This window comes from Camelina sativa, chromosome 17, assembly GCF_030686135.1.
Source record: "Camelina sativa cultivar CO46 ecotype springtype chromosome 17, ASM3068613v1".
NCBI lineage: Eukaryota > Viridiplantae > Streptophyta > Magnoliopsida > Brassicales > Brassicaceae > Camelina > Camelina sativa.
Genome location: NC_141896.1, coordinates 16,909,248 through 16,936,098, shown reverse-complemented (window position 1 = coordinate 16,936,098; position 26,851 = coordinate 16,909,248). Strand labels below are relative to the sequence as shown.

Below are 26,851 nucleotides of genomic sequence, written 5' to 3'. Positions count from 1 at the left end.
CAGGTCTAAGCAATTCAACCGCCATGTGTTCGAGGGCATTCAACACTTCGTGAAATTTTCTGCCTATGGTTTCTTGTGAATGACCAAATATTTTTCCAACATACCTCTGAGTTCCGTTTTGAGCGCATATGGTGAGAAAAATTGCAACGCTTTCCTGGATGCTTACTTCATCGGTTTCCATCAAGTGATGGTCCTCCTTAAGTTTTTCACATAGTTTGATGTACACCGGTGGATACATCCGAATTATGTCGTAGCATTGTTTCTCATGACCATGAATTAGTTCATATACGTATCTTCGGCCACGTTCTGGATCTTCATTCATCGGTCTCCTTTCTATACTCATGGAGTAAGGATCCATGAATGATTCTCCAAAGTTAATGCTTCCATCTTCTGCCTCATCATCTTCAAGCATTCTGTAAAACGCTTCCCTCTAAAAAAAAAAAAGAATAATGAATTACTAAGGTGAAAATGGAAGATATTTATTAATTTCAAAAACAACAGAAAAATAAACAATCATTATTCTAAGCCAAACTAAAAACATTCAAAAAAAGTGAAATAAAAAAGTTTTCTTGTGATAAATATTATTCATTAGCCTATTCAGCTGTTCGGCTTATTCCCGCTGTCCGCTCGAGATATTTGATCCTAGCATCGTCATTGGGTAGTGTTAGATAAACACGTGCATGCGTCTCGTTGCTTTGAAGCACACTCACCGCTCCCCAATATAAAGAGGAGTCATATTGAAGTCCAGGGAGTGTTAGTAGCGATTCAATTGCTCGTTCCAACTTGTTATCTTGGGCTTGCTCATAAATTTCTGTTCGTTTCTTGTAAGCGTCATTTGTCACAAAGTCGTACGAAACTTTTGACGTTGCTCGTTTACGTGTTGAAGATGAAGGACGTGTAGAGTTTCCGTATACACGTTTTGTGCTCTGGTTGTATGAAGACGGTGTTTCGCTCAGGTTTTCTGAAGGCACATCGGAATCATTTCCTAGATTCACTGTTTCAGAATCATTTTCAGTAGCGGTCTCTGACTCCGTACAATGATCCACTCCGGAACCTGGATAGTATCCATCATCAGTACCAATGTGTTTGGTGCTGAAAAGCCGATCCATTCTATCGAGGTCGATAAGAGGATTTGCTCGGAGCTTTGAAGCAATTGGTGTTTCCTATATAATAATAAAAAATTAAAGTTCAATATATTAGTTTACTATATGTTGTTAACTAACAAAACCATGTGATATGATATGTAAATATTACCTTAATACGTTCATTCCACCATGCGTCGTCCATGTCAATAGCTTGAGTGGTGGGATCAAGTCCAACTCCAGTTTTTTCGATCAGACGACGATAAACATCATAAAGCTTTTTAAGATTGTAAAATTTGTTTTTTAGTGGAAGCCATTCAAGATCGTGACCTGTGGCTTCTTGAAATCCTTTTCTAATTCTCGCTTTACTCTCTTTCTTTAGAGGGCCAATACGCCAATTAATAAGCTCCATCTCAGTCTCATATATTTCAAGAAAATGATGAACCATACTATCGGTCCATTGAAGCTTCGGCTTTATATCATTTTATTTATTTAAATACACATAATTAGTCAAGATAATTTTGTACTACAGTAGGATAGACATCACTAGAAAATACACATATCAACTAAATAGGTACCTCTCTCGCATTTGATGATTGTCCACGATAAGCCATACCTATAATAAAATATAATGTAAACATCGTAACAACAAAATAAAAGTTTCTAAACAAATGGTGTTGATATAAATAAATAATGGTGTTAGACTAAAATTTACCGCAAAATCCAAGCTTAATTTGCAGAGATGTTTGCACTCATCCGATGGGAATGAAATTTATGTGATTGTAGAAGACAAGTATGAAAGGTTGTTCTTTTATAGTAGTAAATCAGTATACAAAAAAAGATTAGTTTAATAATAAAAAATATGCAAGTCTTTAGGAAATACCCATAGAATAGGTTTTAGTTTGTTCATCGCACCAAAAAAAGGTTTCAGTTTGTTCATCGAACAAAAAAAATAGGTTTTAGTTTGTCTTAAAATTTAAAGAAATTAGAATAAATATATATTAGAAAAAGAAAAAAAGAAAAAAAGAAAAAGTCACGTTGAAAAACCCACAAAATGTGGTTTTTAGATTTTATGAACAAATGGCTAAAATCTTCCAAAATCTGGTTTTCCTAAATACTAGGAAATCTATTTTTCTTAAAATCGTGAATGGCATAGAAAGTTGATTTTACAGAATCTAAAGCCAAAAACTGCACCAAAATCAGGTGCCATTCAAGGCCATAATGTTGATCTGTTAAAGGCATCTCAATTTGAATTTGCAAGATAATCAATGATTATTGTAGCGGTTTTTGTAAGTTGCTACTTCCTTGAGAGTATAAAATCACAAACATAAAACTCAAGTCTAGTACACGCACCAAGAACCAAAACGGAAGCTATTTCTCATCATGGTCAACTAAATTTTAAAGATCCCAGTTAATATTACTTCACGGCAAATAAGAAGAAAACAATTACATTACCTGGGATAGAATTAGAAATATCATGTATTTGTAATCTTCATATGTATGTTTAACACAAATCTCTAGTGCCTCTTGAAAGACCAAAAAGCGGACTTGAGAGTCGAGTCAACAAAACTTATGCCAAAACATTCTCAATATGCCCACTTTACACTGTATGCATATTACATTAGATAAAGAGAGATAGTTCACCGCAAATGCAACTGCAAGAAAGTATTGTTATAAAAAAAAAAAAAGTATTGTTATTTTGTATTTATTTAAAATTTCAGAGAACCGGGTAAGAGATAATACTTAAGAACTCAATTGATTAACTTAAACGCTACTGGATTCACTTGTAGATTTAAAAATCAGATTTTTTCAAAATGAAAGCTTACTCATGTGGAAGAATAGAATCTAAACCGTTGCTGAAGGAAATCAACAAATCTGAGACATCACTTCTAAATGGTGGGTATTGCAGATCACATATTCACATATATTGTAGTTGTTCCTAAGAATTGATAAGTGCACAGTTAGGTGAGTAGCAAAACAGAGGATCCGACACAAGAAGGTTAGTGATCTAGAGGCACCAAAAAGGCATAATTTTACATGAACCAAGAAGATTAGTGATCTAGAGGCACCAAGAAGATTAGGATCAAACGTTAGCATTTGTATATTGTTGCCTCCGTTGAACAACAATAATAAGCCTGCGAAAAAAGGAACGGTTAGTGAATCAGGTAGACGGTAATTTTTATTCTAGATTGATGTACGTACTTGCCAACGAAGATCCATGTCGGGCTGAGTCGAGGAAAGGGAGAAACGTGAATCTTCAATATTGTTTCTCTCTTCCAGCTATGATTTACATCGGTGAACGAACATGATGAAAGGACATAAGTTTTATCTTTAGAAATTTAATTAGAATCAACAACGGTGTTAAGAAAAGGATATGGAAGGCAGAACGGTTCGACTTTCATTTTAGTCATTTTGATATGAGCTAACCCTAATGTAAGTCTTCGTTAGAGAGTATTAAGGTGATGTGGCAGCCTAAGAAAGAAGTTCCAAAAGCTGACGTGGATAGGCTGAGAAGCCTCAAATTGTCCTTTTTATTAGTAGTTACTATCTAGTAACTGTAATAGAAGAAGCGGCAAATCCAAGGTTGAAATTGAATGTGATATAAGGCTCCTAGTTTGTATATATATTTTTTTGGTCAATTTTTTTTTCCAATGAATGGTAAAAGTTTTTAGCCTAGTTTTTGGTTTTTGATTCTATTTATTTATCGAATCAAGATTATGGAAAAATGGATTCCCAGTTGTTGTATTTTTTAAACAACATCCAATATCTCATTTTAATGCGTTTTTAGATCTATTTGCAAAAAAAAAAAAAAAAAAAAATTAACCATTCAAGATTATGAAAAAAATTTGAATTTCTAAAGATAGGTATTCTATATTCTACAAAATTTTATTAATCTCTTCACAAAATCCAAGATCAATTTTTTTTTTTTTCGATGAATGGTTAAAGTTTTTAGCCTAGATTTTGGTTCTATTTATTTATCCAATCAAGATTATGGAAAAATGGATTCCCAGTTGTATTTTTTAAACAACACCCAAAATCTCATTTTAATGCATTTTTTAGATCTATTTGCAAAAAAAATAAAATTTAACCATTCTTTGAATTCCTAAAGATCTATATTCTACAAAATTTTACTAATCTCCACAAAATCCAAAATCAGGGGTTCAATTTTCGAAATTTTGTTTTCATTTTGGAAAACTCGAAAACCATAATCAAAAATTTATTAGGCCTTTGAATGCAGTTTTTGTACAATTTTTTTTTACAATCCAAATTGTTTGGACTTATGGCCCAATTTTTTTCGGGAAACCGAGCCCAATTTTTAGATAAACCCTACTCACACCACTTACTATAAATTTTTGGTGAGACTTGCTTAACGCGGTGGCCGCACCGCTCATGGAGAACGATGTGACTTTCGTTCATTCTTTCTCTTGGTGATTTTCGTATTTTTTGGTGAGACTTGCGAGCCGCTCATGGAGAACGAGGTGATTTCCGTTCATTCTTTCTCTCTATAGATCTTTGTCATTTTCGTAATTTTCAGATTAGCTATAGCATCTTTAGGTATAGACATCTTTTTTGATTGTTCTAAAAAATTTCTAGCCAATGTGGGACATTTTACATAGTTATTTTATTTCCATAAATTTAAAATTCTGGAAATTTAGAAAATGTCAATGAATGACATGTCAAATCCTGATAGGTTGTTTAAAATAATTCTTAATATATAAAATTCTGGAAATTTTTAAAAATGTTAATTAGTGATATGTTGAACCATAATAGGTTGTTTTAAATCCTATTTGGACATCTTTAGAAGCTTATAGCTCATACTTTTATTTAGTATAATTTGTGTAGTGTTCGTGATGTGTCAATGTGTAATAGTATAACTACTAGGCACGTGTTACTTGTATGAAGGATCAACGGCATACAAAGACCAAAACCAACATAACTATAGAGGGATGGCCAACTTTGAAGATTGGTCGTGTCTACTAAACTTGTATGCTGTTTGATTTGTACTTATTTTTACCGATTTAGTTTTGAATGGTCGTAATAGATAGGAAACAGTATACAGTATATATATCTTTATATATATATATATATATACTACAACAACTAGAATAACTGTTTATTGAAAGTTTATGAAAGCTTCTCTAGATAAATTAGTGTTATTTAGGTTAATAAGTCAAATTAATTAGCGTCAGGATTTTAGCTAATAAAGAAAAGTTATAGAAGAATGCGTCTTTTGACTTTTGAGTTTTGACTACCTATACAAATTACCATATTTCATATTGGAATATATGTAAACGAGTTTTGAAGTTGTGATGTCAATTCACATTCGACATCAGTTAAGGAAGTTTCTTTACGATTTCTCTATCACTTTAAATTTGTAAACACTACTAGTAAATGGTAGTTCTAATTAAATCACAATTTTTTTTATTTGAAATATGAATGTTATGGTAACTCATAATTTTGAGCATCTCCTTCTTGCGCTTGTTTCATATATAGCAAGCCTATTCCCCCTATTTGACTATTATCAGCTTATCCCAACTATTAAAACCAAGACTAAAATGTCTCTTCTCCATCCCTACCTATTCATGCTAATGAGAAAGAATCGATCCTTATACACTTACTTCTAATTATATGTGTACGCTTAAATGTTCTAAAAATCTTTTGTATAGACTGACATTGACAAAAAATAATAATAATAATAAGTGACAAATATTTAATTAAGCTTTCAGTTTCCAAAATCATAATGTAGAAGTAGAACTATGAAAATATTAAACTTTAAGTATTAGCATAGCTGACAAAGTTCGAGAGGCGCCAGATTAATGGACAGATTTAATTCTGATTCAATAAAAACTAAGATTGTTAAATAGTTTACAAATGGACGACAAGAACGTTGATCTTTAAAAGGGGACAACAACATTAAAACCAGCAATGATCAAACAACAATAATGCACTTGGTCCTGGATCTTAATCAAATATTAATACATTTCTGTTATAAACCTAAACCACTTAAGGATGGACTCCATAACCAAACCCATATACACGTCCAAGACCATAAGATCCATTGACCACTATCTATGTACTAAGTCGGTTTTGTATTTCCTTATGTGATAAGGCTTTGTATCACTATATATATGTAACATTACATATTGAATAATTAATAAGACAAGAGAATTACTTACTTTGGATTCTCTAGTTTATAAAAATTTCTTATTTATATATAGTACGTACGTAGTACAGGTCCTGCGCTGACCCGGTGCATGAGGTGCATTTGCACCATGTCCAACTCAAATACAATTTTTTTTTTTTTTTGTATTTTCATCCTAGTTATTTAATAAAATCTGAACTGAGTTAATAAATCTATTTATATTTTAACACATAAACTTAAAAATATTTTTGCATTTCTTCTTATTTTTTTGCTAATCTATGATTTACTTTCCAATTTTCCTCAAAATCTAGTAAGTAATTCGAATATCAAGTGGGTAAACCTTTTATTTTCCTCTTAACAATATCTTATTTTTTTAATTTTCTTTGTAATTTTTTTATAAAATCAATTATATCACAATCACTGATTTAGAATGGAAGGATTGGCTACAAATTTTTTTTAACGATGATGCAAAAAGACTATCGCACCGGGTGTAACCGATGTTTAAGCCGGCCCTGACGTAGTATATAGAAAGGAATTTTATTTTTATTTTTTTGCATGAATACGATGATGGCTGATAGCTAAACGAAAATATCAAATTTTAAAAATAATCGGTTGGTTGTGGCGACTTGTAGACATACAGAGGTGGTGGTGAAGAGTTGTACAAGAAGAGTCGGGATAACATGTCGGCTAGACAAGAAACTGTTTGAACATCGATATTTCTCTTGCAACGTACGTGTGATATCATGCATCCATTGACCGGCACATAAGCTCTCTCCTGCGGTTCGGGCCGGCACTGGACCCAGTACGACTTGGTCTATCCCATATACAGTATCTAGTGAGTGTGACCTATCTATCGGAGTATCGGCACAAATCAATAAAAGATACAGATTTAATCCCTTAGATTCCTACCAAAAAGGAGAAAAATAAAAAATCCCTTAGATCGATCGAAAAGAAGAAGATGGCCGATAAGCTGCGGCGGGTGTTGGAAAGTGGAAAGCTGACGGATGAACAATGCCTCTCTATTTTGAGGGGATTAGATCTCGATGAAGAAGAAGCCGAAGTAGTGGGTGGAGGCACACCTAAGGTCTTTATTATTATTTTTTTTTTGGCCATGGCCATCGATTGTAATTTGTATGTATTTGATTGGGTTCTTAGGTATTAGAAGAACAACTTTATAATTCTTACTCCTCCCTCCCTTGTTGTATCATTCAGATCACCCGTGTCTACCGTAGGTTAAGGAAAAAGAATATGGATTGGGGAACAAATGATTAAAAAAAAAAGGCGATCCAAGTAGAGTCGACAACCGGAAATCTCTGCTGCAGTTGTTGGACTTGCGGAGTTCAAGTCAACTACAATGGGGCCCTATTTGCATGAAGAAGAAGAAGAGCAAGAAGATGTGGATTACATTCGCCAAAGAAATGATAGTCAGGTAGGTATAAGCCCTATTTTTCTTTTCTTTTTTTTGTCCCCCATGGCGATATTGTAATTTGTATTTTTTTTCTTTTTTTTTTATATTGGGTTTAGTGTTTCGATTTCTATCCTGACGTTCGTATCCCACGTACTACCGGAATCTCACCATTTTATTTTGGCGAAGAAGAAGAACCACCTACCGAAATGGTTCTCTACGGCCGGTTGGGAGTTCATTGGTTCAACTTTGAGAATAATAGGAACTTGGGGTTCATACGCATACCTAAATTGAATACCGAACATCCCTTTTCTGTGACTTACTATATTACTGTCGACGTTAAAGATGTTGATGATTCTGCTGATCATTCTCTCACTTTGCAAACTATGGTCAGAAGACCTCTCATTGACAAGTTTTATCTCTACATGGAACGCTGCCGAATCAAACCCACAACAGTGGAAAGAGATACTACTAGCTTTAACTTCTTCCATAGTTTTGTGCCAGATAGGTTTTACCAAGGACCTATCCCTGCTTTTTTGTCGGAACCATCAGAAGATGCTCATGATAATGATGCTATGAGATTCTACGAGGTTCCGGACATGGACATTGATAAATATGATTGGCTTCTTCTATATGCCGAGTTTGCACTTTTACATGTTTGCGAAAAGGCTGGATCTCATTCTTTCCTGCCTGAGGAGATTGAGATGAAGAATGTACTTGTGGAAACCTTAGAAACTCATACTGAGCCGTCTCTGAAGCTCAAGTCTATGAATGCTATCTTCCACATCAGCTTCAGGGCCAACAGTTGCGACTACATAACTGTAGTAAGGAGAACTATTGATTGGGTTCCAGGACATATGTTCCTCGAAGTCGATTGCCGCAAAGAAATCTGAGGTTGATTCTCTCGACCCGAGGTTCCTTCAAGAGAGGATCTATAGAAAGGAAGCAGTTTATATATATATATAGCATTCAAGTAACGACAACTAAAATATTTTCTTTATTAAATTTATGAATGTTTCTCAGAGCAATTGTTCTATATTGTTTAATAAATCAAATAAGCTTCATGTTTCGTCTAAGGAAGAATTAGAGAGGAATATGTCTTTGATAACTACACCTTACCATATTTCATATTTGAATATGCATACTTTGAAGTTGTCAATTTAAACTCGACGAGTAAAGAAGTTTCCCTTACCATATTTCATATTTGATTAGACATACTTTGAAGTTGTCAATTTAATCTCGATATAATTAAAGAAGTTTCTTTCCGACTTCTATTTCACTCAATTTGTAAACATTAGCTAGTTCTTGAGTATCTCCCTTTTGTTTGGTTTGGTTTGAAGATATTGTAACGAGATACAAGAAATTAAAAACTAAAGATGTCGTCGATATATAAAATTTGAAATAAGGATTAACGGATTTTTGTTTTGTTTTAATATCCTATGCAAAAGATAAATTACATAGCTATTTTTGAGGTTTATTATCTACAAATATAATGTTTGCTGTCATTATCTGTCACCCACTAACAATGTATACTTTCTTCGATATTAAAACTTCACGAATTACGTTCCGTATGTCCGTACCCTTTTCTGACCCAACCGCATGTGTGATGTGCCCACTGCCCACTGCCCAATATCCATCCACACGAGTACCCGACGCGTCGAGCCTCTTTGTACGACTTAGAAATTAGAATAACCATCTTTACTTAATATGAACCAGTTTATACATATTTTAATGATCAAAATTAAGAAAGTGTAATTCGTATTATGATCTCCTCATCGCCAAATTTACTTAGCTTCTTTTAGCTCTTCACGTGCAAGTGCATATAGCTTCATTAAGAGTGCACGTGCATGGCTTCGTCAAGAGTCTAAGTGCTTTCTGATTTGTCCCCTTCTCTGAGGCCTCATAAGATATCATACTACTATAGGTACGTACTAGTAGTGGCTCTCATCTTTACGACTACAATACCTGACCATGCATGCTCTCGTAACTGTTCTATACTAAACACTGTATATATTGTATATATCACAAAAAGGTTCAGATCGATGTACCGACAACAATGAGTTAGGAAAGTACTATACAAATCAGTAAACAAAACATGGAATTTACGTTGACAACTTCTAAGTTTAAACCAAAACGTTTCCTCTGTCATGGTTTCCGATATTATTTTAATGTTAAATTTATATTATTGGAGAAAATTTCTATAGAATATTATATATATTATCCATGATTGTTTTATATATGAATTTGCAAGTAAGTTGTTCTAGTCTTCTTGATACTATTATTTAGAGAGAAAAGAACCGAACACATCCTGGAAAGCATATTTTGAAACGTGGTTTTGAAAAATAAAGCAAAGGTTAATTATATCAAATCTTTCTATACAAAGATAATATATATGTTTGTGTATCTTGGAATGAAATCTAATGATAACTCTCAATTATAAGTGGACTGATAGAGAATATGGAAATTTTTTTCGCTCGTGTTCCTTATGGCAGCTGGAGCTACACTCATGACGTCTAATTTAGATTGACAACTTCAAAGTCTACACAGTCGATTTAGAAATATGGTAAGGGGTAGCTACCAAAGACCTCTTCCTAAATTTTACCTTTAACAATTTCTCAAGTTAATTTGACTTATTTTAAATAGAACCATGTTGCACTAAGAAAAATTCATAAACTTCAATAAACAAAGCATACCAGTTGCAGCGGTGACTGCTATATAAACCGCTAGCTTGATACTAACAACACATTCAAAACATAATTTGGTTAGAGAGTCTTACACAAAAGGAGTACAAAAGTTTTTTCAACATGGCCAATCCTAATTGGCCATCTTCACTTATGTTGTTCTTAGCCTTGGTTTCCATGGTTGCACATATAAGTGCTCAATACTCTCCACCAACACCACCATCGTATGTTTATCCGCTTCCGCCATATGTTTACAACAGTCCTCCACCATACGTTTATAACCCCCCATCACCACCTCCGTATGTTTACAAAGCTCCACCGCAATCTCCTCCATATGTCTACAGCTCTCCGCCACCACCTCCATATGTTTACAAATCTCCTCCACCACCTCCTTACGTCTATAGCTCTCCACCACCACCTCCATATGTTTACAAGTCTCCCCCACCACCTCCATACGTTTATAGCTCTCCTCCACCTCCTCCATATGTTTATAAATCTCCCCCACCACCACCCTATGTCTATAGCTCTCCACCGCCTCCTCCATATGTTTACAAGTCACCACCACCTCCTCCTTACGTATATAGTTCTCCACCACCTCCTCCATATGTTTACAAGTCTCCCCTTCCTCCTCCATACGTTTACAGCTCCCCTCCTCCTCCTCCATATGTTTACAAGTCTCCCCCTCCTCCTCCATATGTTTACAGCTCTCCTCCTCCTCCCCCATACGTACCTCCATACGTCTACAAAGCTCCTCCACCTCCTCCTTACGTCTATAGCTCGCCACCACCTCCTCCATATGTGTACAAGTCTCCTCCGCCACCTCCATACGTCTACAGTTCTCCGCCACCCCCTCCTTATGTTTACAAATCTCCTCCACCACCTCCCTACGTCTATAACTCGCCACCACCTCCTCCATATGTATACAAGTCTCCTCCTTATGTCTACAGTCCGCCACCGCCTCCTCCATATGTTTACAAGTCTCCTCCTTATGTCTACAGTTCGCCACCGCCTCCTCCATATGTTTACAAGTCTCCTCCTTATGTCTACAGTTCGCCACCACCTCCTCCATATGTTTACAAGTCTCCACCTCCATATGTCTATAGCTCTCCACCACCTTATGTCTATAGCTCTCCTCCATATGTATACAAGCCTCCTCCATATGTATACAAGCCTCCTCCTTATGTCTATAGCTCTCCGCCACCTCCAAGTTATAGCTATAGCTCTCCCCCTCCACCGATATACTAACCATATATATACTTGATGAAGTGAACCTCGAAGGAAGATTGTATTTAATAAGTGAACTCACAGTTTAAAAGGCTTTTTCTTTCGAGACTTCAATATATAAGAAATGTACTGAAATATTTATGTGCTATGGGTTGCTTGCTTTTGATGTTGTTTTCCCTTCTAAAAGATCAATGTTTTGTCTTCCATTTATAACTAATAAATTTAATATTTTAAATAATAATTGGGTATATATATTCGTCCACATTTCTTCATCAGGATGTGCAGTAGAACATATGAAAAAATCAAGTTTTGATAGCAGTTCGGAGCTATGAAAAAATCAAGTTTTGAAAAAATCAAGTTTTGTATCTGAAAACTTTGAAATTAACGTAGCAGCTCAACCTTTTTTGATAGCAGTTCGGAGCATAAGTTTTTTTTTTTTGACATTAAAAAAAAAAATCCTCCTTCCGACATCTATCAAAAATAAAAAGTTATTATATAAAGCTACAAATAATTTAAAGAAAACATCCTACTATATTAATTGAGAAGTACAAATATGAAACTAACCTTAAGATGTGTAAAAAATTACATTCAATTGCCATTAGAAAAAATTAATTAAGCTTAATTAACTAATTTAAATAAATATAATTAAAATAAAAATAAAAAAATACTCACATATCAAATATTAAAAAATCTAAAAAAATCTAAAAAAAATATTTTCTCTCTCTAATAAAATATGGACGAAATTACTAATTATTTTTAAAAATATATATATATAAACCAATCAGAATTTTAAAAGCTAAGATTTTATATCCAAGTATACAACACAATTATTTTTAATAACTAAATTCGAAGATTTTGTTAAGATTTCAAATTATGATTCTCATATCATCTTTATTTTATTTTATTTACAAATTGTTTAGAACTTTCATATAATACTTATAATTAATAAAATGCATATTTTTTTCTGCATATGTTGTGATTTGAATTTTTTAAAACAAAAATATATTATTCAATGTATGAAAATGTGTGTTTTAATTTCCACATTGGCGGGTTGGTAAAACTAAATTTATATAGTTGATAAATTAATAATTTTTATTTACTCACAATTATAATATTAAAATTACTATTTTATATTTCACAAAATATGATGCAAATACAACAAATAAACAATATAAAACTGTAATAATACGTCAAAATAAAATACTATAATATTCTAAAATAATTAGTATTCAAATAGACTAATAGATTTAAATAATAATTAAAAATAAATAATAATAGATTATATTATAAATTTTTAAAAAAATGTTGACCCGTGTTTAAAGCACGAGGTATATCCTAGTATATTGTAAACGTCGATACAACGGTTGATCGATTCATATCAACAAGAATAGAATTTATCAAAAAAATCAACAAGAACAGAAAGCGAAGGGCACAAAAGACTTCCAATTATATACATACAAGTCTGGAGGAACTAGCCTTGTTCACATTAATTTGATAATATTCGACAACATTTATATAGAGAGTATGTCTTTTGTGCGCTTGTCTTCAAGACCGGGCACCACAAGTCACCAGTTTTATGAATCAAAAATCTAACACAAAATGTTTAGGAGGAAATGATAAACTCATAAAAGTTAAAGGTGTGCATAGGCTGAATATTCGATTATTTATTTAGGCTTTTGGCAGTTGAAAGTCCCAAGGCCAACTAATTATTGGCCCTCGTGCTCACCGGACCGTCCAGCAGCAACTCCTCATTTACTTTTGCAGAATAGTTAAAGCTTTTTCATTGTTGAAGTACTGTTTGTAGAGAACTATAGATACAACAAATGAACCAAAGTACATGGCATTAAGAAAACAAAACAAAATGTATTGAGTATGTAGTTCTTATTAGTGTGAAAACTTAAGTTATATAAAGAACCGGGACATTAGCATTTGCCAACAATGGACTATATTAAGGATGGCCGAAGCCGATAACACTATGTTTGTGGCCGTAGATGGTGTAAAATGTTAACTGATACTAGTTTCATAGATGAATTGTGTGACAAAACATACTACATCTTTATTACACACAACACAACACACATAACTTCGGTCTAATTCTGATAAAAAGGGTTATTTTGCTTTCCTAGGAGCTCAACCATTATGCTGAGTAGCGTTTCGGAAGTGCATGTGCCATGTAGAACGTACTCTTCTAGAGTTCCAAATTGTTATGGTGTACTAGAAAACAAAATGTTGTTTTTTGCACACAAAAAAAAAAAAATTGTATGAAATCATTAGTTCCAAATTAGTAGTATTATTTTTCAAATCACCCTAAAATTTTTAAAGCTCGTATATGATCATGGCGATGTTTATGTTTAATGATATCATAAGCTCTACTTTTAATGCAAGCGTGGTTATATAAATTCAGAAACTTTCGTTATTCTCTTTTTCTTTTCTTTTTGTGTTTCCTTAAACTCGTTTTTAAGTCTCCATCTCTAAAAAGAAAGACATCAACACTCTTTCTCTTTATTGCAGCAGCAGAAACAGAACCCCCTTAAGTTCTTCAATAAAGCTTTTGGTAATATGATAACTGTTGAAGATTTTTTTAGAGAAAAGTGGCACAGAATCTGAAAATTCTGACACTTGTTTGTTACCACGAATAATGATTCTCTTTTCTTTAATCTTTTCTCTGAACTGAGTTCGTACTTAAAGTATGGTCCTTTATCTTCCGTTGACTGGTTTCTATCTACTCCTTTTTTCTCAACTTTCTCTGATCTGCTCGTGTGTTCACTTCAGTTCCCTCACTTCTTGTGTAGAAAAAGATGTGTTACGTTTGATAAAAATTGGAGCTTTACTGAATTAGAAGAAGACATGGACATGAGTGACAAAGACGAGTTTGCTGCCAAGAAGAGGGATTTGGATTGGAGAATCTCTGACTCTAATAACCCAATAGTTTCGTACCCTCCGGAGAATCCAATGTCGGCTCCTTCTCAGATGATGGATGAATCATTCAGGCAAAATCTTTGGCATGATTGTGGTTTCAATGTCCAGACAGATGCAGGCACTTCTTTTAGGGGTAATGTTGATAGACCTCTTGAAATGGGTGGTTGGAACATGGCTCAGTTCCCTGCAGATTCAGGATTCATAGAGCGTGCTGCAAAGTTTTCGTTTTTCGGGTGTGGGAGTTTTGGTGAAATGATGATGAACCAACATTCGAATGGCCTGTTTGTTCAAGATATGGAGAAGAATCAAATTGGGGTTGCCACTGGTTCCAAACTAGTTGATGGACCTGTTAAGGTAGTGAAAGAGAATGGATCGAGTGATGTTTCAGAGGATTCTCAATCTAGTGGAGGTAATAATGGTCATGATGATGCTAAATGTATGGAAATATCTTCCAAGGTGTTTAACGCAAAGAAGAGGAAAAGGACTGTGAAGGTCAGGATTTTGCATTTTGCAATGCTCATTTTGTGTTTTTGTTTTTGTCTTTTTGGCCTTACACTGATTATGTTTCTGTTGGTAGGATTCTGAACAAGAAGATAAAAAGGAGAAGGATGAGCAAAGTCCAAATTCAAATGCTAACAAGACAAACAGTGGCAAACAAGCTTCTGATCCTTTAAAGGATGGGTATATTCACATGAGGGCTAGAAGAGGCCAGGCTACAAATAGTCACAGTCTTGCAGAAAGGGTAGGAGTTATACTAAATAGAAGAAAATCTGTTCTGTTGTTGTTTAGGTGTGGTATACAATTTGATTAAATTTCTGATTATAGGTTAGGAGGGAAAAGATCAGTGAAAGGATGAAGTTCCTGCAAGATCTTGTACCGGGTTGTGACAAGGCAAGTCCTTTTCTTATTATTTGTTGATGTCTACCATGTATAAATAAGAAAGCTAGACATAGAAGAAATGAGGCATTTAATTTGTTGTGTAGGTGACTGGGAAGGCTGTTATGTTAGACGAAATCATTAACTATGTGCAATCACTTCAATGCCAGATCGAGGTTTATCTTTGTTTACTCTTGGAATGTCCCATTTTCATAGTTTTTGTTCTTGAGTTGAGACATCAGTTTGCAGTACTATCTCTTGTATATTGCTTTTTCATATCAATCTCACTTTGTGTTAGTTACTTCTTCCATGTATTTCAGTTTTTATCAATGAAGCTTTCGGCTGTGAATCCTGTGCTCGATTTTAACCTCGAAAGCCTCCTTGCAAAAGATGTAAGATATTTTGGGAACCAACTTATATCTTATCTATCGTTTGTAGCAGTGTGCTTTCATATAATGTTCATTTCTTTTTCCCCTGCAGTCCCTTCATGTACCTGCCCCAACATTTCCCCAAGACATGTCGATGCTCTATCCTCCACTATCACATCTCTCTCAAAAAGGATTCATGCAACCAAACCTTTCCTCACTGTCTACATTGAATGGAGGATTAAAGCGGCAGGTATATAGATATTTGGCTGTGCATTCTACCCCCACAATAAACATATCTTTACAGAATCATTTCTTTCTCTTGCATTCATCTGATTATGTTAGTGAGTTTTTAAACAGGACACACATGGATACGAAAGTGATCAGCACAATGTTGTCCACATGAACCATGAAACTAGTACTGCACCTGATCATGAAAAAAACACAACAGGTGAAAGTGAAATCTGGATCCTTTCTTATCTGTGTTAACCGAATACTTAAACATCGCTAAAGCTATATTCATGCTTTATCCCACCTTACAGCTAACACGGAGGTGGAGCCCTAGGTGTTTCTTCTTCTTCACTTTCAACTCAGCTTTAGCTGCTGTGATAGCATGACAATTTTATTAACTTTGAACAGAAGAGTGAAAACGAAACAGATCGAGAAGGAAGCAGATCTTGTCTTTGTAATCCTGTCAGCTCCGAAAGAAAAGAGTCGAGAGTGAGAATCAACAACGCTGTGTAATTGACTAGCCACTGTCTGCTTCTTTTGTAGTTATTATTGTTTGCTTCTTTTGTGTGTACATATAAATCCATGTAGGGAAGAGAAATGTTGATGAATGTTAGCAACATGACTACAATCTTCAAAAATATCAAGATTTGCTATGTACTTCAGCCATTTTTTCATACAACATGATTGTAAAGACCACGATCAATCGGAATTAGCTCCACTTGGCAATCAAACCAAATCTTCCCAACACCATGATTGTACCCCAATTTGATGAAAGACTGAAACAGGGAAGCTAAATGTACCTGTGCAATAAAAATGAAACGAAGCTCTCTACTTATCTTTTTTTTGTATTTTCTAATCTACAAGTTATTTATATTACAAAAGAGGTTTTTAGAAGTTTTTAAAAAATGACAAAAGAAACAAATGACTAACTTCTCTCTTCATCTCTCGAGTCCTGTCCTCCACACTAAAAGCTGAAACAACAAATATTTACACACTAATTTCAATCCACTCATCTGTTCTCCTTAACGTGTTTCCACCGATCCACTCTACGCAAAGCCCTTAGAAACACGACTTTACAGGATCCTTTATTCTTCTTCTTCTTCTTCAGACAGCTCAAAACTGACATGAAGTCCCCAGCCTCTGCCTCTGCTTCTGTCCTAAAGTTATCGACTTGCGCTTCTCAATTGCTGGATAAAGCAGCTCTTGATACTTCTCCAGGAACATCGTCCATTCCTCTTCACTCATATCTGCCAGCTTCACAAAGCTAGTGCTTGACGAGATCTGTTCGTCTGCACTCCTATGCGCAGATGATGCATATGCACTCTCCACTCTTGCTCCTGGGTGTTTCTGATACTTCTGGCTCTTCTCACCAAGAAGAGTGCTTTTGAGAGACATTGAAAGCTTGGTAATCGTCTGCATTTTCTCTAGATCAGCTCTGTCATTCTCTTCCTCCTCTTTGTCTTCTTCTTCTTCATCCTCTGTTGTTTCTTCCACCTTTGACAACTGACTACGAGCATTTCCAAAAGTGAGTCCGAGTGGGAATGCTAGTTTTTTCGTACAATCAGTCGCTTCCTCACAATCTATATCGAACTGGAATTCAACATCACTTCCCAAGTCTGATCTTGGGGACTCAGCTTCCTTCTCTCCTATCAAACTCATAGCCTCAAGACAAACCACTTCAATCTCACTCGGCTCCTCGTCTCCAGGACGAACCTCTCTTGTCATCATCTCGCCAATTTCAGCCAAACATAGGCCATTAGCAGCAGCTTCCTTGAGAAAAATTGTGCAAAGAACTAGAACACGGAGACTAGCCTCTCGTACCATTGGAAGTTCCCTTCGCAGCATCTCACAATCTCCAAAAGGATCCAGATTTGCTATGTACTTCAGCTCATCTTCAGAGAATGGGATCGATGCCTGTGGCCAATGAATCCACTCAAAGTAAGGGTCTTCTAGAGTTTCAGGCAAACTAAGACCATGATCGATTGGAACTAGCTCCACCTGGCCAAACATTCCATCACCATCCAGTTTCTTAACCAGAAGGTTCCCTGAGTGCCTGTCTGTGTTTAAGATTCTGATGTCAAGAATCCCTATACGGTGTACAGCTGAAACTGGGAAATTTGATGTTCCGTGCTCGCTAGCATCATAATCATGAGGTATAAACTGCTGCAAGGAAGCAATCTTGCTTACCACCATTTTCTCCATAGGCTTGCTTGCCTTCACTCCACCGTTGACGTTAAAGATAGAGTGAGTAATCTTCACAAGAGCAGTGGGAGGAACATTTGCAAAATGCTCCTTGTCGAGGAGATAAGCTGCAACTTCTCTGTAGCCTGTTTCCCCAACCCGCACTGAACGCTTCAACCCAGGTTGTCCAAGCGCCTTACCAACGAAACCTTTCGGGTTATTAGGAGCAAATGGCTCCTCATCAGTTGGTTTAACAATTGCAACACTCTCTCCGCGGCTGTTCTTAAAGTAATAGGCCCCTCCAAGCCCACTATGAACAGCAACTGGATCAATACCCCTCGTCACTGCTTTTGTAATATCCTTTGCCATTTGCTTCACAAAAGAGAAAGAAACAGAGTTCCCAAGAATCTCAATAGGACTGCTCTCATCTCTACGCTGCTGAAGGTCATCCTTCATTGGAGAAAGGCATGGAGTAGATGAACTCCTATGAAAATGGTTCCGAGTTAAAAGGAGAGGAGAATCACGTCTAACAGCAGTAAGATCATTGTTAAGCACCAAATCCCCAAAGGTCAACGAGCTTTCCTCGGTTGGGAAATTCAGAGCAACCTGCAACTTCCTTTTCACAGTGTGCGCATTATCACTACGATCCAACTCCAAACCCAGTACACAACCAGTCTCTGTTTGAACAAAAACCCGCCTACGACCCACAGGTGACTTCAATCCAACCTTGTTAAATTCACGAAATTCCCCGGTCAAGGGGCTCTTTACAAGTCCCACTGCCATTTGCGTCTGAACAGGACTATCAAGCTTACGTGACATGAGTGTTGAGATCCAAGTCAGTTAAAAAAAATCACAGCCTTTGCGACTAAACTGGCTGCACAAAACAGTTTCTTCCCACCTTCAGGACAGGTGACTCAATCCAAGACCACCGGATATAAAAAAAATGGAAGAACTCTTTAAGCAGCACAAATGACCATCAAAACGAACCAATCCTCAAACTCAATAATGAATCAGGCTTCACGACGTGCTTCCATAGTATAAAACCTAGATGACAGGTATATAACAATCTGCAAGAGAGAAGAATAGAATCGAACATGAGTAAGAACTAACACAGATCCCTAAAAAAAACTAATAGCAACAGACGCATTTGGTGTATCTGTTGCAAATGAAGCATATTAGAGAAACCGTGTAGTGAATATAATCAAAGCCGTGTGGTTCAAGAACATAATACCATAACCGGAGATATCATACTTCTGAGATTAATGCACTTAGTTGAAATCAACAACATTGCTAACTTAGACGAAGAAGTCAGCTCGTATATGAGATTTAAAGCTGAAATCAAATAAGGAAACAAACAACCAAATCTAAAAACATCCTCGAGACTCCATTGTTTCTCAAAAGAGAACAATAAAAACCTACAGAAACATGAAAAAGGAAGAGAGAAGAAGGACTCACCAGACTCGACGACGGTATGAACAATGACGCGCCGGCGAGAGGAAAATAATAACCGATATCAGATCAATGAGCTATAAAGAAGAAACGACGAACAACGGAGACGAGTAATCCAGTAATCAACTCGTTAACGAGTCGACTCAGATAGGTCTCTCTCGCTTTGAATAAGAAGAAGAAAGCTGTTTTTTTTTTTTCTCTCGTCCTATCTCTTTTGTCTCTCACCACTTACTCAGACCATTTTAACCTCTTTCCCCACCGCTTAACCCGAGTGGTTGGTTAAACAACTAACCATGGTTAAATAAAATCAAGCTAAGTAATAAAAATAAAGAAATAAAAAGGATTTGGGCTCTCTCTTTCTCTCTTGGTTCGCAATTTTAAGGAAGGGTCTAGAACGGAAGATCACAACCGTTGGTTTACAGGATTTAATGTTGGCGAGATGTGAGACGTACGATTAGAGGCACCGGCTTTTATTTTTAGGGAGAGTAGAATGATGACGTGGACATTAAAAAGGGGATTAGAGCTTTGACGTGGCTGTGTTTTTTGGTCAAACGAAAACATCTCAATCACCAAAATTTTAGGATTAAAGAGCAAGACTAGTAATTATTATTTCGAATTTACCAAAACTGCCATTACTTGATAAGATATACCAGTTATGTTCCCAAATTTGGAAATTATCATACAAGTGTGTTGTGTGTGTCATTGATGATGCCGACATTGCAAATTGAGTGACGTATTCTCCAAGTGATTTTGACATATCTAGAACAAATTCGAAAATTGTTTAAAGCAAGATCATCGTTAAAATTATCTTCACTTGTAAATTTTTTTTGGTAATACAATTATCTCATGTTTCCATAATTTATAAAAAAATTCGAAGACTTTAATAAAATCATCAAAAATGAATAAGTGAGTTTGAAATTTGAATAAACTTTTAAAAATTTTAAATGTTATGTAGAATATGTTATTATTAGATCAAGATTTTGTTAAACTCTGCTAAAGTTTACTTCTATAGTTAAAACCTAGATGACAGGTATATAACAATCTGCAAAGAGAGGAATAGAATCAAACATGACTATATAACAATAATTACTAGAGAATACTCTATAGTTTTGTTGATTAGTTTCCTAAAATCTTGTAAAATGTTCCAAACAATCCCTATTTTTGTGATATTTTCATGATTTTATTTTGTAAAGACAATGTATAAAATCACGAACCAGTAACATAATTATTTAATTCATTAACAATCCTAGATTTTTTTGTTTTAATTGAATAACACAAAACTTTTAATGACTTTATAAAAATCTGAATCCAATAACCAAATTAGTTAAGATTTTAAATGACTTTTTACAAATCAGAAACTAATAACACTAAACTAGCATAATGTAATAAAATTTTGATCTAATAACAACATATACTACATAATTATCTAACATCATTAGACTAGACAATTACAAATTTATTAGTTATATTATATATATAAGCATTGAAAAGAGACTTTACATTTGGTCTCCGTATTTTTATATACGATTCAGAACGTTTTTACGACTTACTTCATACAATTTTACTTCGTGATTGACAATTTTGTATTCAGTATAAACTAAAAGAGTTACATATATGGGTTAACTGAAAAATGTATTTGACAAGTGGTTAGGCTAGGCTCGACATTTTTTCATGTATTTAAACCTTGTTTTTCCCATGGTGTTGAAAAGGATATGTTATATGTTAAATTGTCTATATAAGGTTTTATAGTTTATCGCAGAAACAAGAAAAAGGTTTAGGGGGTTATTGGTTTGGGATTTAAGGAGAATTTTAATGACTTTAAAAGTTATGTAAAATATGTTGTTATTCAATCAAGATTTTTCAAGACTCTTTTAAAATTTTGTGTTATTAGTTGTGGATTTGTAAAAAGTTATCCAAAATCTTCATAAATCTAGTGTTATTGGATTAAGAGTTTGATCAAGTCATTAAAAGTTTTATGTTATTCAAACAAAACAAAAGAATCGTGGATTGTTGATGAATTCAACTATTATGTTATTGGTTTAGGATTCTATATTATTTTCTTCATAAAAAAAGTCATGTAAACACTGGCATCAAATAGAGAGATTGTGAGAATCATAGTCCATGACTTTTTGGGAAGCAGATAAGAAGATCCACGTTTGCAAATTCCCAATCATCTTCTATCATATCTCCACCCATCTCAATCAAACTCATATACCCAGCAAAAAAAATAGACAGAGTTACGTTTCACAACTCCGGTCACCAGAAAAATCTCCTACCATGTGCATGTGAAATAGAGAGAGGATCATGTGTAATAGAGAGCGGAGACGAGAAGAGAGCAATGAACAAAATACACAAAACAAAAACTTCTGAAATAGAGAGTGGAACATGTGCATCCTCATGAGATAGAGAGGTCAATGTATATAATATTCATCTCTCTCTATATCTCTTTCTTCTGTGTGTGTGTGCAAGTTTGTTTACGTCACGCCGATCATGATATCTCCCTTTTTTATATCATCACTTACGTAAGAAGAAGTGGGAAACAGAGCAAAACCTCCCACCATCTCTTCCTCCCAATCTCTTTCTCTCTTTGTCTTTATTTATTTTTTACTTTTATTTTTTGACAAAAGAGTTGATTAATCAAGAGAATATTGTGCAATATATTTTGAGAAAGTTTGCAAGATTTTATAAAAGATTTTACAAGATTAGGAAAAATAAATCTGTCAGATTTTAAAGAACTTCCAAACAATCTCTTAAAATCCTTCATTTTAAAGTCATTAAAATTCTCCTTAAATCTCAAACCAATACCACCCCCTTAAAGAGATACGAATAGCTTATTGTTAAAAAATTATAGAGATCCCATTTATAAAAGAGCGTGTAGATCGCTCATATGTTGTAGAGTGAACCTTGATTAATTATTTACGAAAATCTATGTTGTTTCGTCGTTACTCACTTATTATAGGTAAATTACTTCTAGAAAAAACTATTTGATGTGCGTAGTTTCATAGCTTTATTTTGCTATATATATAAAAAGAAAAGAGTAAAACTTACAACATCATATGATATCACTAAAATACTAGTGATTGATTTGTGGGGGGTTTGCATGCATCCTGAAAACGTGATTCCTTTTGACAAAAGAATCCTTAAAAAACAAAACTGATTGGCACAAAAATGATGAAAGATTACTATTGTCGAACGTCTCTTACCACCTTGGGATATATTGTATCGAAGTTTCATTGTAGTTTTAGTGAGCTATATAATAAATAAATCTGCAAATTAAGATTCTCCTAGGAATAAATAGTATATAATTTCTGATAAATTAATCAAATCAAATATCCGCTTAGTAAAATGTCGTTTTCTCTCACTCATTCAAAACAAGTTTATACACCCAATTCATTAATTTTAAATATATAAATCCTTTTATGATTAAACATATATTTATATTTATATTATATATATAAGAATTATCCCGATATTAGACCACCACCATCATGTTTAGGCACGATGTAGTAGCGGTGTATTGAGTGGTCAGCGGCCTTGATAGATATTTTCCGACATAAGCAAATCCATCCAATGTTTGTTTATTCGTCTGCAGGCGTATTGATATATTATTTTGAAATTTGGAATCTGCCTTTGTTTTCATATCATTTATACTTTGGAATCTGCCTTGAAAATTCGTGCTTACACAGAAGCTTAGCTAGTGGTTTCCCATAATTTATATTTTTTTGCCCGTTAAATTTTCTTTACTCCAAAGTGATATATGTATCATTTTGGTAATTAATACTCTCTCCGTTTCAAAATATAAGATATTTTAGAAAAGTTTTATGTTTCATAATATAAGATGTTTTCAAGTTTCTATGTAACTTTTAGATTAATTTAATATTTTATATTATGCAGTATTGTTTCTGATTGGTTGAATATATTAAAAGTAAAGTCTTCTTAATCTGCGTGCTTGGGTTAAAACATCCTATATTTTGAAACAGAGGGAGTATATAAGTTGGAAAAAAAAATTCCATCGTTTTTTTTTAAATTCGTTTGAGAATATCACTGCATAGCAACATCAGTGTCAAAATATATCTATATTTTGCAAAGATTAGTTTTAATATATCAGTTCAGTTCTAACAAATTTTACGTGAACTTTTGAATAGTACCTACTTCATATTAATTCAATCATATTTTATGGATATCAAAGTAAATGTAATAGTTTTTTCTCATAAGTAAATGTAATCGTAAATCAAAAAGAAAATATATGGTCCTATACAACCTAAGCAATCCTACTTAAAGTAAAAGTTTTACACACAGCACACTAATCTAATAATTAAACGAGTGAAGTGTTGAAGATGTATGCCACAATGAAAATTAGCGTACGAGATGGTATGTTTTAAAATTACGGCCATAATATTTAATAATGTATTTTAGGATTGTCATATGATCAAGGCCGGCTCAATAAAACTCAAAATATTAAGTGACCGTGTTCAATCTAATATAATATAGTCATATAGACTCCATTATTTGTATGTAACCATTATTTAATTTGTATGTAAATATTTTAAACGAAAAATACTTCAAACTAGGTGTGTGTTTGTTATGGATTATATGATAATACGCGTGTGAGCACCTTCCGTAAAACAGGCACTAGGCCTGCATGTAATATTAAAATGTACATAGTATACTTAAAAACTATTCTTGCAGGAAAAAAAAGTTATATATAAAGTAAGAATATTATAGGATGGGAGTCAATATGTTGCTCAGTTCTGAAAGCAGATGACGCTGCATTATATTTCTGTAGACGATTCAATCTTTGTGAAATTTGGGATTATATATATACGAATATATTTCGAAGGAGACTGAGAAATATATTGAAAACTAGTGATCTAAAACAACATTTTACTTTTAGTATCAATGACTAAATGAAGATTAAGAAAATAAAACTATTAGAAATATGAACAAAAATGTCACATATTAGCACTTTTAGAATCGATATAATATGTAGTGTTTTAGAAGAAAAAGGAAAAAAAAAAACAATAATAAATTTATTTCGCGAAGGGAAGAAGACAAGAGCAAAAATAAAAAAAGAATGGTCGTGCAGGCGACTCTATCCAGTGGACTGGCGAACGTGAAGGTGAATCAGTGGTTGGTTGGAAGCTATACGACGATCCTATCCCCTCACGTGTCATCATACATCTCGTACTCATCAAAGTATAATTCTGCATACTCTCTTTTTCTTTAATCACAAAACTATTTGAAGTACCAAGTACAAGATATTATATTTAATGTACCAAGGAAAAAATATCATATTAATACCATTTAACAAAAAAAAAAAGAAGAAGAATACATAGTATTACTCAAACTTTTGAGTTTATAATTAATGAAATACTCCCTCCGTTTCAATATATAAGATGTTTTGAGTAAAACACGCAATTTAAGAAATGACCACTTTAAAAAAGTTTGAAAACATAATCTAAAAATAAAGTATTATATAAAGTATTAAACTAATCTAAAAATTACATAGAAATTTGAAAACATCCTATATTATGAAACAAAAAAACTTCTTTAAACATCCTATATTATGAAACGGAGGGAGTACTAGGTAATAACCCGTACTATATGCGGTATAAAATAATTATTAAATAGTTTTAATGTAATTTTTATTTACAAAATCTATAATATTTATTAGTAATTGGAATCTAAAATTCGATTATGTAGTATATATATATATATTTAAAAATATATAAAAAAATTATATAATAATTAAAATTTAACCCGTGAGAATTATTATAATATTAATCTTATATTATCATATCATATGAACAAAGAGTTCTTAAATTTTATAAAAAATGTAATTAAAAGATATAATTAAGTTAAAAAGAGAATATAAAAATTTATTTCTGCGTGTTAATTATATTTTTGGAAAACTGATGTAAATATTTTTAAAAACTAATGACAAATAAAGGAAACTAGGTTCGGACCCGCACATACGTGCAGGGTTATTTTTGCATAGTTTTTTAAAAAGTTAGAAAACTTTCATATAAACCTCTACTCAGACTTGCATAAATGATCTATAAAAAAAATTGCATAAATGATCTATAAAAAAAAAATTAAGATATAATTTAGATACGTGATATTAGGTGTATATTATTCTAAATGTAATCCAAACATTTCCAATTGTTTGTTTAAGGATGATAGATCAAATTTGGATTCGGTTTCAGTTTCATTTATTTCACGTATTTAACCTAGATGTATATATTTTAGAATGAGATACTCGTCTTGTTCTGTATACGTCATGCTAAATATATTAAAATTGAATTTACCTGAAACCGTCTTGTTAAAACCATTAAATGTTGTTACTACTGAGATACTCGTCTTGTTCTGTATATGAGATACTCGTCTTGTTTTGTATTTAACTATAACCAATAGTTAATAAACCTTAATCGTACCCGTGTTCATGTCTACTTGTCTATACCCATCCCGTTGCATATCATAGAATTTCCAGATGACCTAAATATAATTTTCAAGCGATCAAACCCGTCTAATATGTCTGATTTCAACATTTAATAATTTTTTACCTGAAAAAACTCATTCATCGTAATTCACATGAGTAAATAGTATGTCCGCATATGTTCTGCTTGAATTCTTATTCCCAAATTCTCGTCCCATATTTTTCCATACATGAATATATCCACACAAAATTCTCATAACATGATTATTATATAACTAATTTGAACGATTTCCTAAAGTATAATAAATCTGTTGTTTAATCTTCTTCTTAATATGTAAATTGGGTCCTTTTGGCAGCATGAATATTCAATATGATTTTTTTTAACCCTTAAGTGTATTCCCCAATTAATAGTATAGATTTCCTTCAATTATTAAATGATATATTCCTTAGTTATACTAATAACAATTTAATATAAATCCTCTATATATTTAATGATCTTCGATTATTTCACCATTAAAGCTTCACAAAGTTATTAAAAAGTTAACATTATTTATATTTTTGAAGATATGATTTTAAATATATATTTTTACATCTCATAATATAGTTATATTATTATATTGCTATACATAATAAAACTAATTTAATTTCGAAAATATGTAAAGAATAATATTTATTAATTTTTGAATAATATTTACTAATTTATAGGAACAAAATAATGTGTATATAAATAAATTGAATATATTTATTTATATCATTGGCAGTTGACAAAAGAAATATATATAACAGTGGCAGTTTTATGTAATTTTATGGAATACTAAGGGTGAACAATAAATTGGTTACGAAACTCTCTGGCGACGAC

At 33.4% G+C, this 26,851-nt stretch overlaps 4 protein-coding genes and 1 pseudogene across 7 annotated transcripts; 3 read left to right on the top strand and 2 right to left on the bottom strand.

Annotated features, from left to right (window-relative positions):
- Window positions 1-461: 461 nt before the first annotated feature.
- Window positions 462-1,696, bottom strand: LOC147923895 (uncharacterized). Its single transcript, XM_087493824.1, has 3 exons — window positions 1,661-1,696; window positions 1,255-1,554; window positions 462-1,163 (listed from the first exon to the last, which is right to left on the bottom strand). The coding sequence occupies exons 1-3, from the start codon at window positions 1,694-1,696 to the stop codon at window positions 594-596; spliced, it is 906 nt and encodes a 301-aa protein (XP_087349950.1). The 3' UTR covers window positions 462-593.
- Window positions 1,697-7,721: 6,025 nt separating this feature from the next.
- LOC104759428 (UPF0725 protein At3g44770 pseudogene) lies at window positions 7,722-8,551 on the top strand (annotated as a pseudogene). Its single transcript, XR_015587086.1, has one exon. The product of XR_015587086.1 is annotated as a UPF0725 protein At3g44770 pseudogene (transcript).
- Window positions 8,552-10,304: 1,753 nt separating this feature from the next.
- LOC147923894 (uncharacterized) lies at window positions 10,305-11,773 on the top strand. Its single transcript, XM_087495861.1, has one exon. The coding sequence runs from the start codon at window positions 10,435-10,437 to the stop codon at window positions 11,554-11,556; it is 1,122 nt and encodes a 373-aa protein (XP_087351987.1). The 5' UTR covers window positions 10,305-10,434; the 3' UTR covers window positions 11,557-11,773.
- A 2,066-nt stretch (window positions 11,774-13,839) lies between these two features.
- On the top strand, window positions 13,840-16,605 carry LOC104756913 (transcription factor bHLH76-like). Of its 2 annotated transcripts, none has more exons than XM_087495860.1 (9): window positions 13,840-14,089; window positions 14,328-14,946; window positions 15,032-15,196; window positions 15,280-15,345; window positions 15,438-15,506; window positions 15,651-15,722; window positions 15,811-15,948; window positions 16,056-16,146; window positions 16,238-16,605. In XM_087495860.1, exons 2-9 carry the CDS (start codon window positions 14,383-14,385, stop codon window positions 16,258-16,260), a joined length of 1,188 nt encoding a protein of 395 aa, XP_087351986.1. In that variant the 5' UTR covers window positions 13,840-14,089; window positions 14,328-14,382; the 3' UTR covers window positions 16,261-16,605. The 2 variants fall into 2 exon arrangements, with proteins under 2 accessions (XP_087351986.1, XP_087351985.1); XM_087495859.1 differs by having other exon boundaries at window positions 14,024-14,222.
- Window positions 16,606-16,740: 135 nt separating this feature from the next.
- Window positions 16,741-19,908, bottom strand: LOC104756914 (phosphatidylinositol 4-kinase gamma 5). Of its 2 annotated transcripts, none has more exons than XM_010479572.3 (2): window positions 19,563-19,908; window positions 16,741-19,174 (listed from the first exon to the last, which is right to left on the bottom strand). In XM_010479572.3, exon 2 carries the CDS (start codon window positions 18,924-18,926, stop codon window positions 17,040-17,042), a length of 1,887 nt encoding a protein of 628 aa, XP_010477874.2. In that variant the 5' UTR covers window positions 18,927-19,174; window positions 19,563-19,908; the 3' UTR covers window positions 16,741-17,039. The 2 variants fall into 2 exon arrangements, with proteins under 2 accessions (XP_010477874.2, XP_010477875.2); XM_010479573.3 differs by lacking the exon at window positions 19,563-19,908 and adding an exon at window positions 19,339-19,434.
- Between the last annotated feature and the right edge of the window lie 6,943 nt (window positions 19,909-26,851).

Excerpts from the sequence above, each read along its gene's own strand:
- LOC147923895 (XM_087493824.1), bottom strand. The coding sequence starts at position 1,696 with ATGGCTTATCGTGGACAATCATCAAATGCGAGAGAG. Across the intron at positions 1,555-1,660 it reads AATCATCAAATGCGAGAGAG|CCGAAGCTTCAATGGACCGA; the intron begins GTACCTATTTAG and ends AATGATATAAAG. Across the intron at positions 1,164-1,254 it reads GGTGGAATGAACGTATTAAG|GAAACACCAATTGCTTCAAA; the intron begins GTAATATTTACA and ends ATTATTATATAG.
- LOC147923894 (XM_087495861.1), top strand. The coding sequence starts at position 10,435 with ATGGCCAATCCTAATTGGCCATCTTCACTTATGTTGTTCTTAGCCTTG.
- LOC104756913 (XM_087495860.1), top strand. The coding sequence starts at position 14,383 with ATGGACATGAGTGACAAAGACGAGTTTGCTGCCAAGAAGAGGGATTTG. Across the intron at positions 14,947-15,031 it reads AGAGGAAAAGGACTGTGAAG|GATTCTGAACAAGAAGATAA; the intron begins GTCAGGATTTTG and ends TTCTGTTGGTAG. Across the intron at positions 16,147-16,237 it reads TCATGAAAAAAACACAACAG|CTAACACGGAGGTGGAGCCC; the intron begins GTGAAAGTGAAA and ends CCCACCTTACAG.
- LOC104756914 (XM_010479572.3), bottom strand. The coding sequence starts at position 18,926 with ATGTCACGTAAGCTTGATAGTCCTGTTCAGACGCAAATGGCAGTGGGA.